The sequence below is a fragment of the Carassius gibelio genome, chromosome B2 (assembly GCF_023724105.1).
Source record: "Carassius gibelio isolate Cgi1373 ecotype wild population from Czech Republic chromosome B2, carGib1.2-hapl.c, whole genome shotgun sequence".
Lineage (NCBI taxonomy): Eukaryota > Metazoa > Chordata > Actinopteri > Cypriniformes > Cyprinidae > Carassius > Carassius gibelio.
In genome coordinates, this window is record NC_068397.1 from 23,697,869 (window position 1) to 23,717,199 (window position 19,331).

The 19,331-nt window shown below is 35.4% G+C and overlaps 1 protein-coding gene across 2 annotated transcripts in view; it reads left to right on the plus strand.

The window, feature by feature from the left end:
- The window catches only part of LOC127951388 (calsyntenin-2-like), a 229,851-nt gene that overhangs the window by 131,863 nt on the left and 78,657 nt on the right, over positions 1 to 19,331 (plus strand). For both annotated transcript variants that reach the window (XM_052549263.1, XM_052549262.1), the window contains exons 5-7: positions 7,048 to 7,197; positions 15,472 to 15,657; positions 17,739 to 17,996. In XM_052549263.1, coding sequence (XP_052405223.1) covers positions 7,048 to 7,197; positions 15,472 to 15,657; positions 17,739 to 17,996 — 594 coding nt within the window. The remainder of the gene's footprint in view (positions 1 to 7,047; positions 7,198 to 15,471; positions 15,658 to 17,738; positions 17,997 to 19,331) is intronic.

Sequence of the window (19,331 nt, forward strand, 5' to 3'; positions counted from 1 at the left end):
AGCCGAATATATACTAGTGTCTGTGAATATTAAACTGCAAAATACTATTTAAATATTACTCCCGCAAAATCTACATCTCTGTGGGTGACTGGCACAGATGCGCGAGAGCTCGCTGTTTTGTAGTCTCTGCTGTGTGTCATGAGGACACGAACGCATAAACCGTCACTTCATGAGAATTTACCGTTTCATTTGAGAATACTGTCATATCATAAACACAGACACTCAAAGATCTTCATGGCAGCCCATTAAAATAAATGTTTGGTTTACATGAGTAAATTGACAATATATAAAGCTACTGTTGTAGCCTACAGTAATAATAATACATCTCTATAATAATAATAATTATGCCTAGATGGTTGCTTGTTTTTTACTTGTTTTTTACTTGTTAGAGATTATCTGATTAATAGATGTTTTTTTATATTCCTAGACTTATTTGTTGCAGTTTTTTTATACAGTTATATTGTAAAACTTAAATACCTTTTTTAGTTTGCGGTGTTAGATTTTTGGCTGCATTTGAAGTTCTTTTTTGCATAAGAAAATAAATAATACTGTCAAATTCATGTTAGATAATAAAAATACTGTAATAAATACAGTAGTTCACCATGTATTTGTTCATGTTTTATTGAGGGATCTGTCTGAAGCACACCATAAAAAAATTCTAGCAATTTACACAGGGCTAGTAGTATATACAGCTGTATATACAGATATACACCCAGGTATCGGATCAGTACTCGGTATCGGCCGATACCCTGAGCCCAGGTATCGGAATCGGTATCGGGAAGAGAAAAAGGGTATCGGAACATCTCTAAATGCAATGCGTTTATGTGGTTTAAGGTAAAAAAAAAAAAAACATTTTCACATAAAGTACAGTATTTTGTTTCTCCCGTTTAGTATTACGTTTACCCTGCCTTTCTTTAAAAAGCTCATTGTTCTGAAATGCACAGTCTGCTCTGATTGGCCAGCTATACAGTGTGTTGTTATTGGCTAAATACCTCGAGCGTGTGACGGAAATGTAAAGTTCCTTACCGTATTTGGTAACATATTACAGTGAGGATAAAAGTTATGCCTTCTTTCTTTGCATAAACATTTGGGCAGCTTTATGCAAATCTTCCAACACAGTGATGTAGATTTGTACATGTGTTTGAGTTTTTGAATGAGGCATTTTAGGAAGCCTTGGTTGAATCTTAATTTTTAGAAAGAATATATATTTGGGTTTAAGACTTTAATATTTAAGACTTTATGGATCTTGTCTATGCACGAACAGCTTGTAACACCCCAAAGAGGAAGGAAAGCATGAAACCACATCATATGACTCCTTTAAACAAAAAAATTACACTCCTGTTTAAAATTCTGAAGTAAAAAATGTTTTCAATGTTTTTTTTGTTTTTTTTGGTTGATCAAATAAATACAGCCTTGATGAGCATAAAATACTTAGAACTCATAAAAAGATCATCAACTTTTTTTTTGTGACTGTTGATCATGTTCACCAATCATTAACAGTGGCTATAATTCAATTACAGTATTGCTTTATTTTTGGATTAAAAGGAAACTACTTATGGCTTTTAAATGTAAGGTATAGAATGTATTTTAGAGTTTCAAAGTTAGGCGTGAGAAGTAAAATCTTTGATTTTTTTTTTATTTTTATTTTTTTACGTTTTTGAGTAAAAGTCCATGTGTTTGCTTTCAGTATTTTTTTATTATTTTTTTTTTTTTTACGAAATCCCCAAATAATATTACTTGAGTAACAATTCCTGGTATACTTTCCACCCCATTTATGTTGTGGCTGGGCTGTCTTTCTCTTTTTCATTGCATAAATCGTATGTACGTGATAAAGACTGTAATTAACCTGTGATTTCTCTCTTGGCTGAAGATGATTGAATTTGATTGGTTTTCAGCTTCCTTTCTGTATTCATCATTCACCAGAGCAGAATCGATGTCTTATTTGGTTATCGTTGAATGAATGAGTGAATTAAATGGCTTCTTGGCCAGCTGGATGGTCAGAGCACCGATCTTTTGACACTTTCGGCAACGTCTAAGACAACTCTGTGGTGCTGGAGGGACTGGAGCTCACGGATCACATTCGCCACGCTGCCACAGATCAGACACCCATCTCTCCGCTGTGGCTGTCTGCCTCCCTTTCATATTCTCTGGTGGGGTGTCAGCTATCTCAAAGAGCTGTGGTCTCTTTCAGGGGTTCACGTCGAATTCAGAGCTCCTGTCTCATTTACTTCCTCCTGCCGCTTTGGGCCCTGCCAGCGTCTGCAGTGCGACTGGCATTGACATTGCTTGGTTAGTGCCAGGCGAGAGCCGAGTGATGCATGGGCCGCCCGAGTGGATTTTGTACTGAGGGCTTTTGGCTTCATCATTTACTGTGGATCAGAGGGCAGAGTGAGTTATTAAATACAACAGGCCCACTGGCACTGTGTGCTCTGGTCCAGAGAGAGGAGGAGGAAGAGGAGGGGATGAACAAGAATGAAATCATGAGAAAGGAGAAAGAAGTACAGAGAGAATGATAAATAGTTTGAATACAGAAACATGCACTAATGATGTTAGGTAGGAGGGAGAATGCTTGGTTTGTGTTGGTGGCAGTACCACATGATTCGTTTTGAAACATGAGGTAATTTATTAAAAATCTTCTGTGAGATTTCATTGTTTTTCGTTGTGCGCCTAGAAACTATGAGTGGAAAATATTCCTAAAATCGTTTCATTGTTTCAAGCATAGAGGCGGGCTGAATAAAATGAGACACAAAGAGGCAATATTTGACACAGTCAGTTTATTTGATACTCATGTCTGAATGAAATACGTTGAGAGAAAAGGAGAGCGACAGATACCAATAGGAAGAGAGACAGAAATAATAAAAACGGGAAAAGACTGAGAATCTGAGAAATAAAAGTGGGTTTCGACTGAATTTACACCGTCAGTTGAACTAGAATGCTAGAGGCCATTAAACATGTGTTCTTTGTCTTTTATTCTTTTATTATAAAAGAACAGAAATTCAAACACATGCTGAGGCACATGTTTAAAGTTTCAATCAGAAGTGTCTTGCCTTTTCAAACTGAGGCACGCGCCCCCTCAGATTTTGAATGCAACTTTCAAGAAAGTGTCTACGGTAATTATGGTGTGTGATTTATTGTAGATAAAGAAAAGTGTGGGACGTTGTTTCATGACTTTTTTTTTTTTTTACTGTGGAACACAGAAGAAGACATTTTAAAGTATTTTTACAAAGTGTTTGCCTATACAGTGGACATGAATAGCGTTGTGTCATGACTTTTTTTTTTTTTTACTGTGAAACACCGAAGAAGACATTTTAAAGTATTTTTACAAAGTGTTTGCCTATACAGTGGACATGAATAGCGTTGTGTCATGACTTTTTTTTTTTTTTACTGTGAAACACCGAAGAAGACATTTTAAAGTATTTTTACAAAGTTTTTGCCTATACAGTGGACATGAATAGGGTTGAAAACAATATTGGATCCCATTAAATTTCACTTTATGGACAAAAGCATTGAGAGATTTGCGTTCCGTGTAGATGAAAGTCTTATACGTTTATAATGAAATAAGTAATAAACATAATTTAAAATTTTAAGCCACTGTGTCCCTTTAGAGGTGTCATACCCATTCAAAGTGAGGGGGCACATGCTCTCTCATATTTCTGATCAAAGTGGATTTTAAATGCAGCTTCCAAAATATTTATTTTTTATTTTTTATTTGATACGATTAGATCAGTTGCCTTTTTAAGCCCAAGATCCCTGACCTCAACTTTTATGAACAAGATCTACCTATTAAAGAATTTATAGAAAAATAATTTACATTTTAGGCCTTTTATTTAGTATTTTAATTAGTGATGCACTGATCATAGCTGATCCCCTAAGGGCAAGTTATTATTTTTCATTGGCCCAAGTTAAAAAATGTAGATGTGAATCATTACCCTCATTTATTTTAATTGGATGAATGATTAAAAAAAAAAAAAAAAAAAAGGTGCATGCTGCATTCACACAACAAAATATGAAAATAAGAATGTTAAACCAGGGTTTAGGCATATGCAGTGTGAAACATCAGTTTATGAATACCCAGGATTAATTGTTAGCTCTGGGTAAATTATGAGCTGCATGAAACGTGAAGAAAGCTAACACAAGAATCTGCTAACCCAGGGTTTAGAATGACTCAAGGTTAATTATATCAAATATGCAAAGCCTTCAAATAACCTGAGATGGTCATTTGTGCGGTGCCCCCTCATTAAAAGATGCATGATGCCCCGGTTTAAACTTCACATGCAGAAACATAGACAAATTGAGGGTTCACACACTTGCATTCATCATCTCAAACTCCCTGCTCTTAATCAAGCCACCTGGCATTATTTTCTGTAATCAGCTGCAACAACTGAACTGGCTGTCTTAGACCACCCTCCCCGCCTCCCCCTTTCCTTCCACATACCTGTGTTTGTTGAAGTATGGCTTTGAGGGTATTTCAAGCCACACTTTAGCTTTGTGGCTCAGAGAATTGGTGCAGACCTGGTCTGGAAGCCCAGAGCGACTGACCTCTATTCCTCATTGCTGTCTCATTGACAGCACGGCTGGTCTCATTGAAATGCAGCCAGCAGGTAAAAATAACCACAGGCCTATGGACTTGAGAGAGCATCAAATCACTAGCTGCTAGTTCAGCCTCATGTGAACTCTGTCAACACAGAGTACATCAGACTCATTGCTGTACACCAAACAAGCCGCCTTTAGCAACTGTGGGCGCTAAATGCTAAATTACACACATCAGTCCTGTGACAAAAAACAATAATTACTCAAGTGACAGGTGCCAGGTAGAGGATCCATGTCATTGTGGGTTTTTTTTATCCTGGAGCTCTGCAAGTGTACAGTCTACAGGGCTGGCACTTCTCGAGCTGCTGACCAGGAAGGATACTCATCTCTAAAATAGCTTTAAGAGCATGGTCTGGATTTCTGCCAGAGGTTAGAAAGTCAGAATCTACCATTAGCACTTAGATGAAGACGTATACAACAATGTCAGATCTGTACATCATGTCTGTGCAGAGGTCCATGTTAGTAATGATTGGTTGTTATATATGTCTTAAGTGAAGGAAAGTGCATCTTTCTTAGTGGAAGCAGAAACAGTTTCCAAGTATATACAACATGTTGGTTCGTTACTGTACTCCAGCACTATAATTTGTATGTGTCTCTCTAGCTCAGTACGTGATCTAAAACATAGTGTTTTAATCAAAAGCTAATCAAGAGTTTTCTTACCAATTAGCACTATGCTAAACTGATACTGTAGCTTAACTGCACTCGCAAGTGAAAATTAAATTATTTTGTGGGATAATTAAATATATTTTAAACAAACTACAAACATAAAATTTATTTTGTCCTCACATTCTTTCTTGTAATTCTTTCCTCTCAGTCACGCAGCTGACTGTAAGGCTCATTATGCAGCTCATTATGCGGGGCTTTGTCTTCTCAGGTGTAAATCCCGATGATATTCATGATAGTTGATGTCTACTCGCATATGACTTTTACAAACAAAAAGTGTCTTCGAAAATTTAAACCAATATATTGTAAACAAGATGATTTTCACATAATTTAGAAAAAAAAATCTAGGCTACAAGCTCCAGTTCTTAAAAGTCCCGGGAACCATTGTTCTGTATGTGTTTTATGGCCTTATTCAAGTGATTTAAAATTTTTAGTTTTTCACGAACCACGCATAAAGTTTTTCTCAAAAACACAATCATGTACAAACATGCTGCTCACATATTATTATAGCCCAGTTTGTGCTGATTACAGTGAGATTAGACTTTAGCCATTTAGATGTTTATAAGCAACTGAAAAAAAGCCAGTTGACTTTAAAAGCAGATTTTTTTGCATCATTACTCCAGTCACACAATCCTTCAGAAATCCTTTTAACAATCTGATTTCCTGCAACAACAAAAAAAAAAAAAAAAAAAAAAAAAACGTGTTATTATTATTAATGTTGAAAAGTGCTGAGAATATTTTCAGGTTTTTTTGGGGGGCGATACATTGAAAGAACAGCATTGTTTGTTACATTTACATGTATTTGTTAAATTGTGTAATTTGAACACTAAAATAATATATGATTGAGAAAAAATACACTACTGTTCAAAAGTTTGGGCTCAGTAAAACTTTTTGAAAGGAAATTAATAATTGTATTCAGCAAGGGTGCGTTCAACTGATAAAAAGTGACTGTAAAGACAATTTATAATTCTACAAAAGAATTAGATTTTAAAAAAATGCTTTTCTTGTTCCTGAAAAAAAAAGTAGCACGGTTTTCACAAAAATATTAAGCTACAACTGTTTACAATGGGATAAATGTTTATTATTCACCAAATCAGCAGATAAAATAATATCTGAAGGATCATGTGTCATTAATAATGGCTGATGAAAATTCAGCTTTGCTATAAATGGGAATAAATTACTTAAAACATAAAAAAAAAAAAATCACAGTCATTATTTTTTAATCAGTACCCGTAAAAGTTTGAATGGCTTTGTGGAGAAGGTGGTTACATTTTTCAGTGACACCAGAAATACAAATCCCATTTGTATTTGAAGAACAGAAGGTGGTTACTGTTGAGCTCTGTATTCTGAGTAAATTTGTATTCAAAGTACAGTCAACATTTGTACCTACATTATTTTATTAGCCATGAATGCAGATAATAAACCACTTTAAAACCTTGTGAAATGCAAAATATAGAGATTAGATGTAATTGTCTTTATCCTAATTAGCAGCACTGGAAACAGTCTTGCAGATACAGTATAATCTGTAATTGCTGAAACAGGGACACTTATACTGCTGAAATTACTTTTGTGATTGAAAACATTTGGCCAGAGCCATTGTAAGGGAGCTTAATTATTGTTTAAAAGCATATGTTGGTGGAGTGTCTCAGTCTGGCAGCTGCAACAATTACACATTGCTCTCTTAAGTTTTACTTTGCTCGTTCCACTTAGCATGTCTTTAATTTTATTTCGCAAATTCTCTCACAAGTAATGGGCTTGTTTTGTTTTCTCTCTTACATTTTTTCTTCTCTCTAGGCAACATCAGGAACACAGAGCGACTGAGCTATGACAAACAGCAGCACTACAAAATCATGGTGACCGCTTATGATTGTGGCCAGAAAAGGGCGATAGAGAGTGTTCCGGTTCACATTGATGTCAAACCAGTGTGCAAACCTGGCTGGCAAGGTCAGTGGATCCTTCAAATCTGTTACCTCAGCTTTTACTGTTGCTCCATTCCTGGCTTCTGCTATTCAAATTAGCTGCTTATTCTGATGTTTATTTTTGTATTTTTTTAAAAGCAGTGTACTATATGTACAGTATTGCTGTTATATTGTAATAGATTGCAATTATTTTTTCACTGCTTATGGCTTAGGCAGTTGGCTCAAAAAAAATCTGTGGGTGTATGAAATAAAGAGACATTTGAAATGATCGTGCGGCAGTTGACAAACTACAATTGAAATGAATGGGAATGCTTAGCGATAGCTTTCTCTAGGTTTTATTGACTTTGTGTAGTTCTTTCAAGGCCATGTCAGCTAATTGCATTTTCAATTTTAAATGCGTTATTTGTGTTGAGGAGTTCCTAGAAAATAGTATTTTTCTAGAAGAAATGCCACAGTGAAATACAAAAGTAAATGGATGCAAATTTTCACAGAAAGAAAAAGCAAAATAGATAGTTATTTCAATCTATTATTCTAATATATATATATATATATATATATATATATATATATATATATATATATATATATATATATATATATATATATATATATATATATATATATATATATACATATATATATATATATATATATATACATACATATATATATATATATATACATACATATATATATATATATATATATATATATATATATATATATATATATATATATATATATATATATATATATATATATATATATATATATACATATATATATATATATATATATATATACATGTGTGTGAAGAGCTCAAAAGCAAAAGACTGTAAGTGCTGTCTGAAATTTTCATCTGAAATGAGCATTATTATCAGGCTTCTATGTTTAGGTTTAGTCATTTTTAATCTAATGACAATACATAGGTCTTTTTCTATGCAATTAAAGTGAAATAACCGAACATAAATATAGGAGAGTGATTAAAAATGCTCATTCTAGAAGAACATTTCAGACAGAACTTAGAGTCTTGCAAACTCGAGTTTCTATCTCTGCCTTACATCCACCCTCAGCCTCCGTCCACAAAATGGTCAGTATTGTGACTCAGCGGAGTAGTCTGTTCTCAGTGACCTCTGCGATCCCTTGTTCTGTTCTCCTCTCATCTGTGGCATGCACTGTTAGTGGTCTTAACTAGACAGATCGATATCCGTAGACTCCCTCTTCCCACAGGGACTGCACAGCAGCGTCAGCCTACAGCTCGTCCGCACACACTCTCACTGACCTCTCTGAACAAGCCCAGTATTCCTTTAATATCTCATGCCTACATGACAAGGCCAACCAATGCATTTTACAGGCTGTGGTAATGGATTTGTTTTAAACAGTCAGTAGGCAGAGCTTTCAACATCATTAAATTGGAGAAAAAGACGAGGCAGCTTTTTTCACAGTTTACCTTCTTTCACACATCGATTGAGGCGTGGAAAATATCTGCAGATGAATTCAATTCACAGGCTTCAGTTGAGCCATTAAAAAGCGGATGTCAGGGGCTGGAGAGACAGACGCCTAATCGCTGTCATCTAAAATTGTATTTAGAGCGTGAAAAGAAGTGTGTGTGGGGGGGGCTTTCATTCTCTCTTCAGCCAGGAGGAGTAAGAAAAACCCAAGTCCTTCTGAGATAAAACTATGTAACTAATCCAATCGTGACAAAAGTCAAACTTTGTAAAACATTCAGCAGCTGTTTGAGTATAGTGCACACAATTTAAATAAATCTCAAGACTTTGCATTAAAGTGTATTTTCTTTTTTCTTTTTTTTAAGCATTGTTTTAAACCTGTATATCTTTCTCCTGTGGAATGCAGACAAATAAATTGTAAAGAAGTTGAACTCTGCTTTTGTAACCAGGGGTTGTCAAAATTAATTTAAATATATAATTATTCATTCATTATATATGACAAGTATTTACTTTTCCATTCTAATTTATTTTTTATTAATCACTGTATGGAAAAGTATCATAATCATGATCACACTTCTCGGTTTTTTTAGTTCACCCAAAATGTCAATTAACTGAAAATCTAATCATCTTCAGGGCATCCAAGATGAAGATTAGTTTGTTTCTTCATCAGAAACAGTTTTGGGGAAATTCACCCATTGACCATCTGCAGTGAATGGGTGCCGTCAGATTGAGAGTTCAAAGATCACAGTAATCCACAAGCAATCCACATGACTCTAGTCCATCAGTTCATGTTTTGTGAAGTAAAAAGCTGCTTGTTTGTAAGAAACAAATCCATCAAGACATTTTAACTTTAAACTGTTGCTTCTGGCACTATGATCCATAACAAATGCTTCCTCCTGTGGAAAAAGTCGATCCCATTAAAAATCCACAGTCTGTTTTCACTGTAAACGGTTCTTGATTTGTAAATCAAGATTTTTCTTCCCTGAGTCAGAAAAGATTATTTTTTCACTGGAGAAATATTATTGTGGACTCATAATTTAGCTGAAAGCAACAGTTTGAAGTTCAAACCATCTTAATAATGGATTTGTTTCTTACAAACATGCAGGTTTTGCTTCACAAGATGTTAGTAGAAGGATTGGATTGGAGTCCTGTGGATTTCTTGTGGAATATTGTGATGCTTTTATCAGCTGTTTGTACTCTTATTCTGACGGCACCCATTCACTGCAGAAGTGTTGTAATGCTAAATTTCTCAAAATCTCCTCTGATGAAAAAAAAATAAGCTGATCTACATCTTGGATAGCCTGAGGGTGAGTAGATTTTCAGCAAATATTAATTGTTGATTGAACTATTCTTTCAGTAGTGGTTTGAGGATGAATAAATTATCTCAGAATTATTTTTATTTTAATGAACTGTCCCTTTAAGACACAGATTGTCTCTCTTACAAAATTCTCAGTTTTTAATTGAAGACAATTTTTCCATTTGATCTTGTTGCTGTATTTGTCTTCATTCCTTCACACTTGTCAAGGTGACAGCACATTGAGTGTGAAACTGTTCTGAGAACAGTATCCTGATTGAACCAATTAGACGGAGTCTGTTACACCTGTTTGTTAAGAGAATTTTGTTTGAGATGACATGGATTTAGATGAGTTATTACCTATTGAGAGGTACACAGCTCTCTGCCAAGAAGAGACTTATTCTATGAAAGGGCAGCTTCCAGTCTAAGCAAGCCAAAATGTCAGACTTGAGCGTATTAGCCTCAAATCTTGTAAATCCTCAGACCTTTTGCAAAACAGTTTTCATGTTAGGGTTTTGGCAGTGATACAGTTCACAAAGCATGTCTGTTTTGATTCATGCTAATTCGGTTTCCTCTCACACAAAGCCACAAAGTTTGTGTTCTCAAGAACTTTCCTATCACTCATTTTCTCTTTTTCTTGCTCGGTTTTCAGAGTCAGCAAATATTTATTGCCATAATTATTTCCATTTTGGCATGGAGACATAAATGGCATACCCAAGTGGGGACACAACTTAGAAACCTTATGAAACTTGCATGTGTCACTGAAAAACAACTTTGCTTTGATATGAGATATTATTAAGTGTTGCTTTTGAGAAAACAAGCTCCTTTTTATCATTCATTTTTTTTTTTAATTTTAGGGCATGTGAATGATTGAACTCTTCCCTGTAGACACATTGTTTTAGAGGAAGTGAAAAGACATTAACTGTCATTGATTCAAAGTTATAATGATAAAATTAAAGGGAATCATTTTTAAAAATATATTCTATTATTAAACTCCCATATTATTTAAATTTGAAAATATTTAAATTTTTAATAGTGGTTTCAAATGATGAATCACATCCAAATGAAAGTTTTGTTTACATAATATATGTATTTGTGCTGTGTATATATATTATGTATATATAAATACACACATGTATATATTTCACAACAAATAGTTTATATATTAAATATATTTATATATAATAAATCAGTGCATATTATATTTGTCCATGCTTAGAGACTGCTTCAGTCATAGGCCTACTCAAATATAGAATGTGCTGTTTATATTGTTGTTGTTATTATTATTATTATTATTATTATACATACACCAAGTATGTGGTATTAACCAAGTTCAGTGTGTGGCCATAATATTCATATCCATTTCTTATGAGCTGTCATTATGCTTTAGGCTATGTAAGTTACTTGTGATTAAGCTCCGTATTTGTAGTTGATCGGGAGAAATGTGAATTATTCGTTGGATTTAAATTAATTGTTATGCTAAGTAAGAATCTCAATTTATTTAAGTAGGACTGAAAAAAAATGTATTTTTAGTGAATCGTAATTTAAATATAAATATTTTTCTTAGAAGCTTCAATATGATTTATATAATTGTTTTGTGTTTGTGTTCGTCTTGTGTCCTTGTTTGTAATTTGTTCCTTTTGCCTTGTTGTCTGCTTTTGTAACTGAAGACCTGGAGCAATATAATTATTTATTATATTTTAGTTAAGGAAGAATATTATGTTTAAGTCATTATTTGTAGATTAATAATAAAATTAAAGGTTTTGTTCTAACCGAGGTGAACATGCTGAGCATTTATAATATTTTTATTAGGCCGAATATTAAAGATGTCAATATGTTTTATGTGTATTTATTTTGTCTGTAGCTCCATTTCTGTAACTGTGGAACTAAAAATAAATACAAGTCGTCACATCAATCGTAAGTGAACACGTGTGCGATATTTACAGAAGCTGTCAATAATGTATGGATAATGAACGTCTTATGTTTGTACTCCATTGTAACTTAATATCCTGAGCAAGATGAATTGTTCGTCGTCAGTTGGATAAAATGGTTTAAGTTATAATTTGCTTATATGGCAATTAAACAAGTTAAAATGTGTAAATCTTCAATACATATTTTTTATTCTTCATTTTCTTTCCTTACATACTCCAATTCATGTTAAAACACACTAGACATAGTTATTATCTGCATTCTTAACATGTTTTGTGCGAAGTCATGTACTGTAAATGCACTCATTGCTTAACATGCACACCAAAAAAATATGCTTTGCTTACACGCCGCTCATGCTTGCAGTGTGAAACCGGCGTTAGAATACTATGAAATATGTTGTGTGCCTTATCCTGTGACGTTGTGAAGTGAGTTTGGAGTAAAAACGTTATTAAATGTGGTATTTTCACGTGCTCTCAGATGGAACAAGATTTACTACACAGAGACATAATTCAATGAGAAGCCACACAAACAATTTTCATTATCGCAAACAATTTCTTCGATGATATAATCGTGCAATAAAATCGTCTGTGAATTTTTTTTTTTTTTTTTTTTTTTTTTTTTTTTTTTTTTGCCTAACTTGTCAGTGAACAACGGCTCTTTGTTGTAAATACCGCTCCATCTAAAAGAAGGTGATGATAATTTACTGCCGATTACAGAACCCGCTTTACAAAATGCGCATAACAATCGCATTTGATTAATTGTGCAGCCCTAGCAGGTATCATCTAAAGCATGATCTGGCCTTAAGATGTTTTGACAGTCACTGGCAGGCTCCCACGCCCAGAGAGATAAGCAGTCATTGGCTGAGAGATTGCAGGCCTGTGTTGTCAGTGTGATTCATAAGAAGTGAGGTGGTAGTGAGGACTGAGTGACAATCATGGTAGGCACCGCAAAGGTGAAGGGTGAGGATTTCTGGTTGTAATACTTCCTGCTTCCATAAGTGTGCAATTGGGCAGCCACTCTTTGTCTCTGGTCAAATCCCATCTGTCAACACTGATCTCTCCATCTTTCTATCCAGCAGCCCATCTTACTGAACCATCCACTGAGAGTGACAGATCTCTCATAGAGTGCAGAACCCATAGAAAACTGGCACTGTCAATCAGATCTTCACTTACACCGTGTATACGATATTTACTGAGAGAAAAATGCATGGCAAGACTTGATTTTATCTGTCAGGAATACATTGAACTTGGGCACTTCGTAATAGTAATGGATCAAGATTAAATGCAATTAAAAAAAAAAAAATCTAAATTGATGTTTTTTTTTTTTTTAGTTTAGTCATTCCTTTCCTGTTCTGTGTTGTTTTTTGTATATAACCTGCAAAGATAAATAATTTAAAGTGATACCAGGGAATGTGCATTTATAAACTAAATGGGCTGATTTTTCTTTCATGTCAATATTTTATCATGCCATATTAATTTTGGTCCATTTTACTGTGACTAAAGTATGCAATTTACTTACAAAAGTTTATAAAATAATAACTTTTGCCATTATATCTTTATGATTTCTTGGCATAAATGCAGTAAAGCAGTTATAATTATTTTCTTTCTGATTAAATATAAATTAAAATTTTTAGAGCTTAATTGGATCCTTTTAAGCACAGAGTCATCATAAATTAATGAATATGATTTATACAGATTTTTTCCACTTTGCCTAGAGTGTTTCCAGACTTTTGAAGGACAATATAATTTATAGATGATAATGTGGAAGGCAACAAAACAAATGTCAAACAATTTTTAACAACTGCATATTTTAATTAAAATGGTAAAAAAAAAACATTCTCATTTAGGTAACAACAGAGCTTTGGTTCAAATGCAGACCTGCACTATTTAAAAATATCAGACTATTCTGTTCACAGTTATTTGGTACTATACACTTTGGTAAGTTTTTTTTTATATATATGTGGCAGTACAGGTTTGAATCTGACCACTATCAAATCCTGATCTTTTCCACTTGTTTCTCTCTAATAGTTTCCTGTCCCTCTCCACTACACTCCCTGATTAGATTTCAAAATGCACAGACATAAAATTAGAAGAAAATTAGAATATATATATACACACACACACACACACACAAATGCACCACTTCCAGTCATTTAATTAGCCTTACATTCATCCGTGAACATCTCAAAGCAGTCTTATGATGGAAACTCTGTGAAAGAAATGAGGTGAGTTCCCTGGCCAACTCATTACATAACCACCTGTCATGTAGCCCTTTCCTGGACCATGTCACCCCAAAGCCCCTACTCTCCCATTATTTTTTCATGCGTATCCCAGTCTGTTGTTTTTTACTTCAGCAATTCCAGTGGCAATATCAGTCCCCGCGCTGCTCTTCCACGACTTTTTGGCGTCTGTGGCATTTTCGAATAAGCAATGAATGTTTAATGCCGCAGTTAATGTTAATCGTCACCCCGAGGTCCTGAAATGGTCTTTCTATTGAACAGAATGAGTCTGGCCTCTGGCTTTAGTGTGTTTGGATAATCGAGGGAATTATTCACTCTCCAGGGAGTTGATGAGTCATTGCGCAGCACACACACACAATGTTGTTTTGATGCCATGCTTCCAAAAGCTCTTTATTCCAAAGTCCTGTTACACATGCTTCCTTTCTGATGCTCGATTAAAAGAAGACCCACTGCTGTTTTTTTTCTTCTTTTTTTTCTGAAAAAGTGTTTTGCTGTGTATATTGTATTTTGAAGTAAGCTATAAAGCTTCTCTGCTCAGTTTATCTGGGGCAGAACGACTACCTCAGATATTCATGAGGAACTTTTTTAAGACCTTTCCCTTAAAAAGAGGTAGAGATGGAGGCCTGTGGTACTGTACTGTCGCCCCATTTTATCCACAGTAGTGCCAATGAATAATGTAATAAGATATTCAGTTAGGGAAACGGGCTGAGGGAATATCTCTCTGCTGAGGTGAATACAAAGCACTGGGTTCTCTGAATTATACAGAGAGTCCATAATGGCCAGCAAGAAAGAGTGAGATGTTTTATCTAAAGGGTTATTCTTATTCTAAGCTTAATTTTTTATACAGAGCACAAGACAGAGTAATGTAACATGTATGAACACAAGCTAAAGCACACAGTGATATGCCAGCCTTGACCAGGAGGGTTACCTGTATCAGTAAGCAAATAGTTCCACATGGATTCCTTTTTTCCTGTGACATTGATGTTTGCTTTTACCCATAGCTTCTGTCCCGATTGGTTTAACCTCTTTGTGTTTGTACTGAAAGATAAAAATGATACAGCATAGATGTAAATCTGATATGGGGCGACAACAGATCCTGTAGCAACAGCTGAACTCTGATATGAAGGCAAATAACCAATATCAAAATGTATCAAAGTGATTGTGATTTTAAAGGGTGTTGAAGCATGGTGGGGAAAAGTTGGGCAATTAATATTAAAGGGTTACTCCACCCCAAAATGAACATTTTGTCATTAATCACTTACTCCCATGTTGCTTCTAATTGGTAATATCTCTGTTCATCTTCTGAACACAATTTAAGATATTTTGGATGAAAACCTGGAGGCTTGAGACTGTCTTGAGACCGGTTTCTAATATGTGTTTTTCTCCCAGGGTGGAACAAGCGTGTGGATTATGAACCTGGAACAGGAAGCAGGCAGCTCTTTCCCAAGATGCACCTGGAGACCTGTGATGGCCCTTTATCTTCAGTGCGAGCCATGGTAGAACTGCAGACCAGTCATATTGGGAAGGGCTGTGACAGAGAGACCTATTCTGAGAAGTCTCTGCAGAAGCTCTGCGGTATGATTCACTTCAACACAAATCTTTTATGAGTCAGTCCAGAACTGCTTTGATTTGGTTTGCTGAGCTTAATGAGTTTAATTCAATTCACAAACTTCTACATTTAAATAGAGATGCACAGTATTATAGAATGTATAATTTATTATTCAATTGTGGGGCATGTAATGGTGTGCAATGGATATTTAATTTTTCATGCACATTATTTGACTTTATTTTACTTATTTTACCATAATCTAACAGTTTTTAAGTGAGTTATAGTTATTTCTAAAACTGTCTTTGCACAGTCTGAAATTCTCCTCTGAAATTAACGCGCTTAAAAAATAAATATGTCCTCATGTGGTGTCAATCACATATACACACTGCCTCCAAACCTTTCATCCATCATAAAAAAATCGGACTCAGTGTGCAAGGACCTTAAGTCTTCCAAAGCATTAATTATCTAATATCAATGTTAAATACCTCTCTTTTTTTTGTCATACTATACCTTATAAGGTTGTTTTGCTCAAATTCACATGTAACTACTAGATATTATAACAGTTGCATTTATTTTTTATTTATTTAGACAAAGTAGTATTGATTTATTAAATCTGCCAGTTATGAGTTATAACTAGAAAACAATTATTGGCTTAGTATAATGGGGAAGAATTTTAATATCAGTTCATCCCTACAATTCACCTAACCATATCTCATGTACAAATATTGGACACACTTTAAAATGGGTTATATTATAAAACAATTTTCATGTGTCATTTTAATCTGATAAAAGACTCTTTGACAGTGATGCATTATGAAGTCAGAGCCACTCTGGCACACATCAGTTGTAGAGTGATTAAAGCTCTGACTGATTTGAGAAGCATTAAGTGTGTTGATCTTTTTACCATCTTGGCTCTCTCAATAATACTCATTTCCCCTGTTGATGTCAGTTGCTTTTGCCCAAGCACTTTGTTCAGTTAGCTAAAATAATAGTTTATTGTTTGAAAATAGGCACATTTTTGAAGTTTTTCTGAAATAGACATCAAAGCTTCCAACAAAGTATGATATATTTTTTTCAAAAGCACACCTAGATAATTTAGGTAAAAATATGCTTTTGGAAAACCCCAAAGACCCAGTGTGTGACCAGTAGTGTACAACCTTGAAATTCAGACAGTTTAGTCTGGACTGGACATTTGATGACAAGAGCTGCCACTGAGACTCATGTAGCACTAGAAATTGCTTGCGTAATGTAATCTCATTGACCTGTACCTTTACGGTATCGCTGGAAATGGAATCTCTCAGAAGAGCTCAGATGCTCACTTGGAGTCTGGCGGTGAATTTATCGTCCAATATCGATTGGCAGAAATAAATATTGCATAGCTTAAAAGCAGAGCCGCTGCCATATTCTCTCTCGCCCCTGTCTCTCTTTGGTCCCGTGGCGAAGTGAGTGATGTGGAGCTGTGGAATGAGAACATGCTGCTTTGACATCGCCGCCGCTCATCGCTCATTCTGTCCCTCTGTGCTGGCCATCCTGTCACCCCTGAGTGGGGGAAAAAGATTCAGTATCCTCATGTACTCCCAAATAAAAAACACAGAGAGAGGCATGGAAGGGAGGGAGGACGGCTAATCAAAGATTGATAGGTGGTGCTACCCTTGCATATTTAGGGAATCTGTACTAGACTTGTCCTCAAAGCGAGTGTGAACACAATTACTTATATTTCAAAGTTTTGCCTTTTTAAAGGGATGGTTCACATATCCCTAACATATGCTTCCAAGCTGATGAGGAATCCATACTCAAACTTTTTTTAACCCACATGATCACCCTAGCTTAACGTGCCAGATTGTTGCTAGGATATATCTGACAGCAGTTTTGTAATGAGACATTTGCTTTCAGAAATGACATTTCAGTCAGGGTTGAATGTGGGTCTCGGAACCAAATGTTACTTGCTTTTCATCTCTAATTTGATTTGAAGTGTGCTGTATGCACAGTATATTTGAATGCCAGGGCAACTAACATGATTTTAACTCTTTGTGACAGACAGCTTGTAATTTTTCATCGCTGCCTCTTGCGGTAACCTGAACTAACCTATGTGCTTTTATCTCCGCAGGAGCAGCCTCGGGCAGCACAGACCTTCTCCCGGCACCGAGCGTGTCCACCAATTGGACGGCTTCCTTGCTGACAGACAGTGGCCGGGACAGCGACCTCATCTTCAGATTTGATGGACGACAAGCGGCAAATATCCCAGAGTGGGTTGTGCCACAGAACCTGACGGATCAGTTTACCATTGCAACATGGATGAAGCACGGGCCAAGTCCTGGACTGAGAGCCGAGAAGGAGACGTTGCTGTGTAATTCCGATAAAACTGGTGAGCTACAGTATGGTGACCCAGTAGGCCTGTGCTAAACCTTTAAGAAAGGCAGGGTTTATATATACTTTTTTTTTTTCATTAAATAGTGCTAATATATTTTAGATTATAGTGGTGGCCAATATTATTATAACACTAGTATTTCCACCAGCTAAAAGTGGTTTTAAGTCAGTTATATATATCTTTTGCTGTAGTGTGTCAAGTAGGAAATCTTTCAAAACATTCATTTTGCCATTAATTGTAATAACCCAGAGAGGTTTTTGTTTTCACAAGGAGTCTGACAACAGCCAGTGCTCCACACTAATAATTCTGGCCACCACTTTATGTCTGGAGTTTCCTAATCTGGTGATCCATCCACAGTTTGGTAGAATCGAAGAGATCAGTGCTACGGATGTATAATGCAAACCCAAGAAAAGTTTGATCAGTACCAGATGATGCCCGGGAGCATTAAGGAGAGAGATTAAGACTATGGATTAGATCTGGATTAAAGAGTGGTTAAGAACACAATTCTCTAAAAAGGGTTAAAGGGAAACTCTAATCAGGAAGAAATGCAGCATGACTGTCAGCGGCCAGTTCTCCGAGACCGAGTGGCCCTGATGGGGGCCGACTGCTTGGCAGGGCTCTTTCGAGTTCATTGATCCCAGGCGTCATGTTGAGTGGGTGTGAGACTAAATCAATTCAACATGCACTAAAAGCAGCCGCACAAGAGACATCAGGCAGCGGCGTTGAGGTGAGTGGAGAGGGGCGCCGTGTGGAGGAGATGTGGCAGCCACCTTGATCAATGAGAGGATTCTGAGAAAGCTTGAAAGCAGTCCAGACTTTCTTTGAGTAAGACACGTGGTGAACAGTGAAAAGTTTCAATAACAAAGAAGAAAGCGCTTTAACAGGAGTCTCAGTTTGAATGGCAGCTCTCTCATGCACATCCTGTTAGGATTTAGCATTGTAAATTTAAATTAAATTAAATGGTACAAGTGCATTTTAGAAATTGCAACATTATAATGTAACATTATAAAAATCACTATTAAGTTAAAAGTACTTTTAAAGATCAACTTAAAGCTAGGACTACATGACAGCAATGGTAACCCAAATGAAAAACAAAAAACAAAAAGGAATAAATAGTACATAATATATAATACATTTTCAGTGGCCATTACTCAGTCTTCAGAAAAAGCAATGTTTTGCTAAACAATTGTGCTATTTAATATTTTTGTGGAAGCCTTGATACATTTTTAGGATTATTTGTCGAACAGAAAATTCAAAATAACTGCACTTATTTGGAATATTTTTTTAAGTAATGTAAGACTTGAATATGATTTGTCAATTCATTTATTCTAT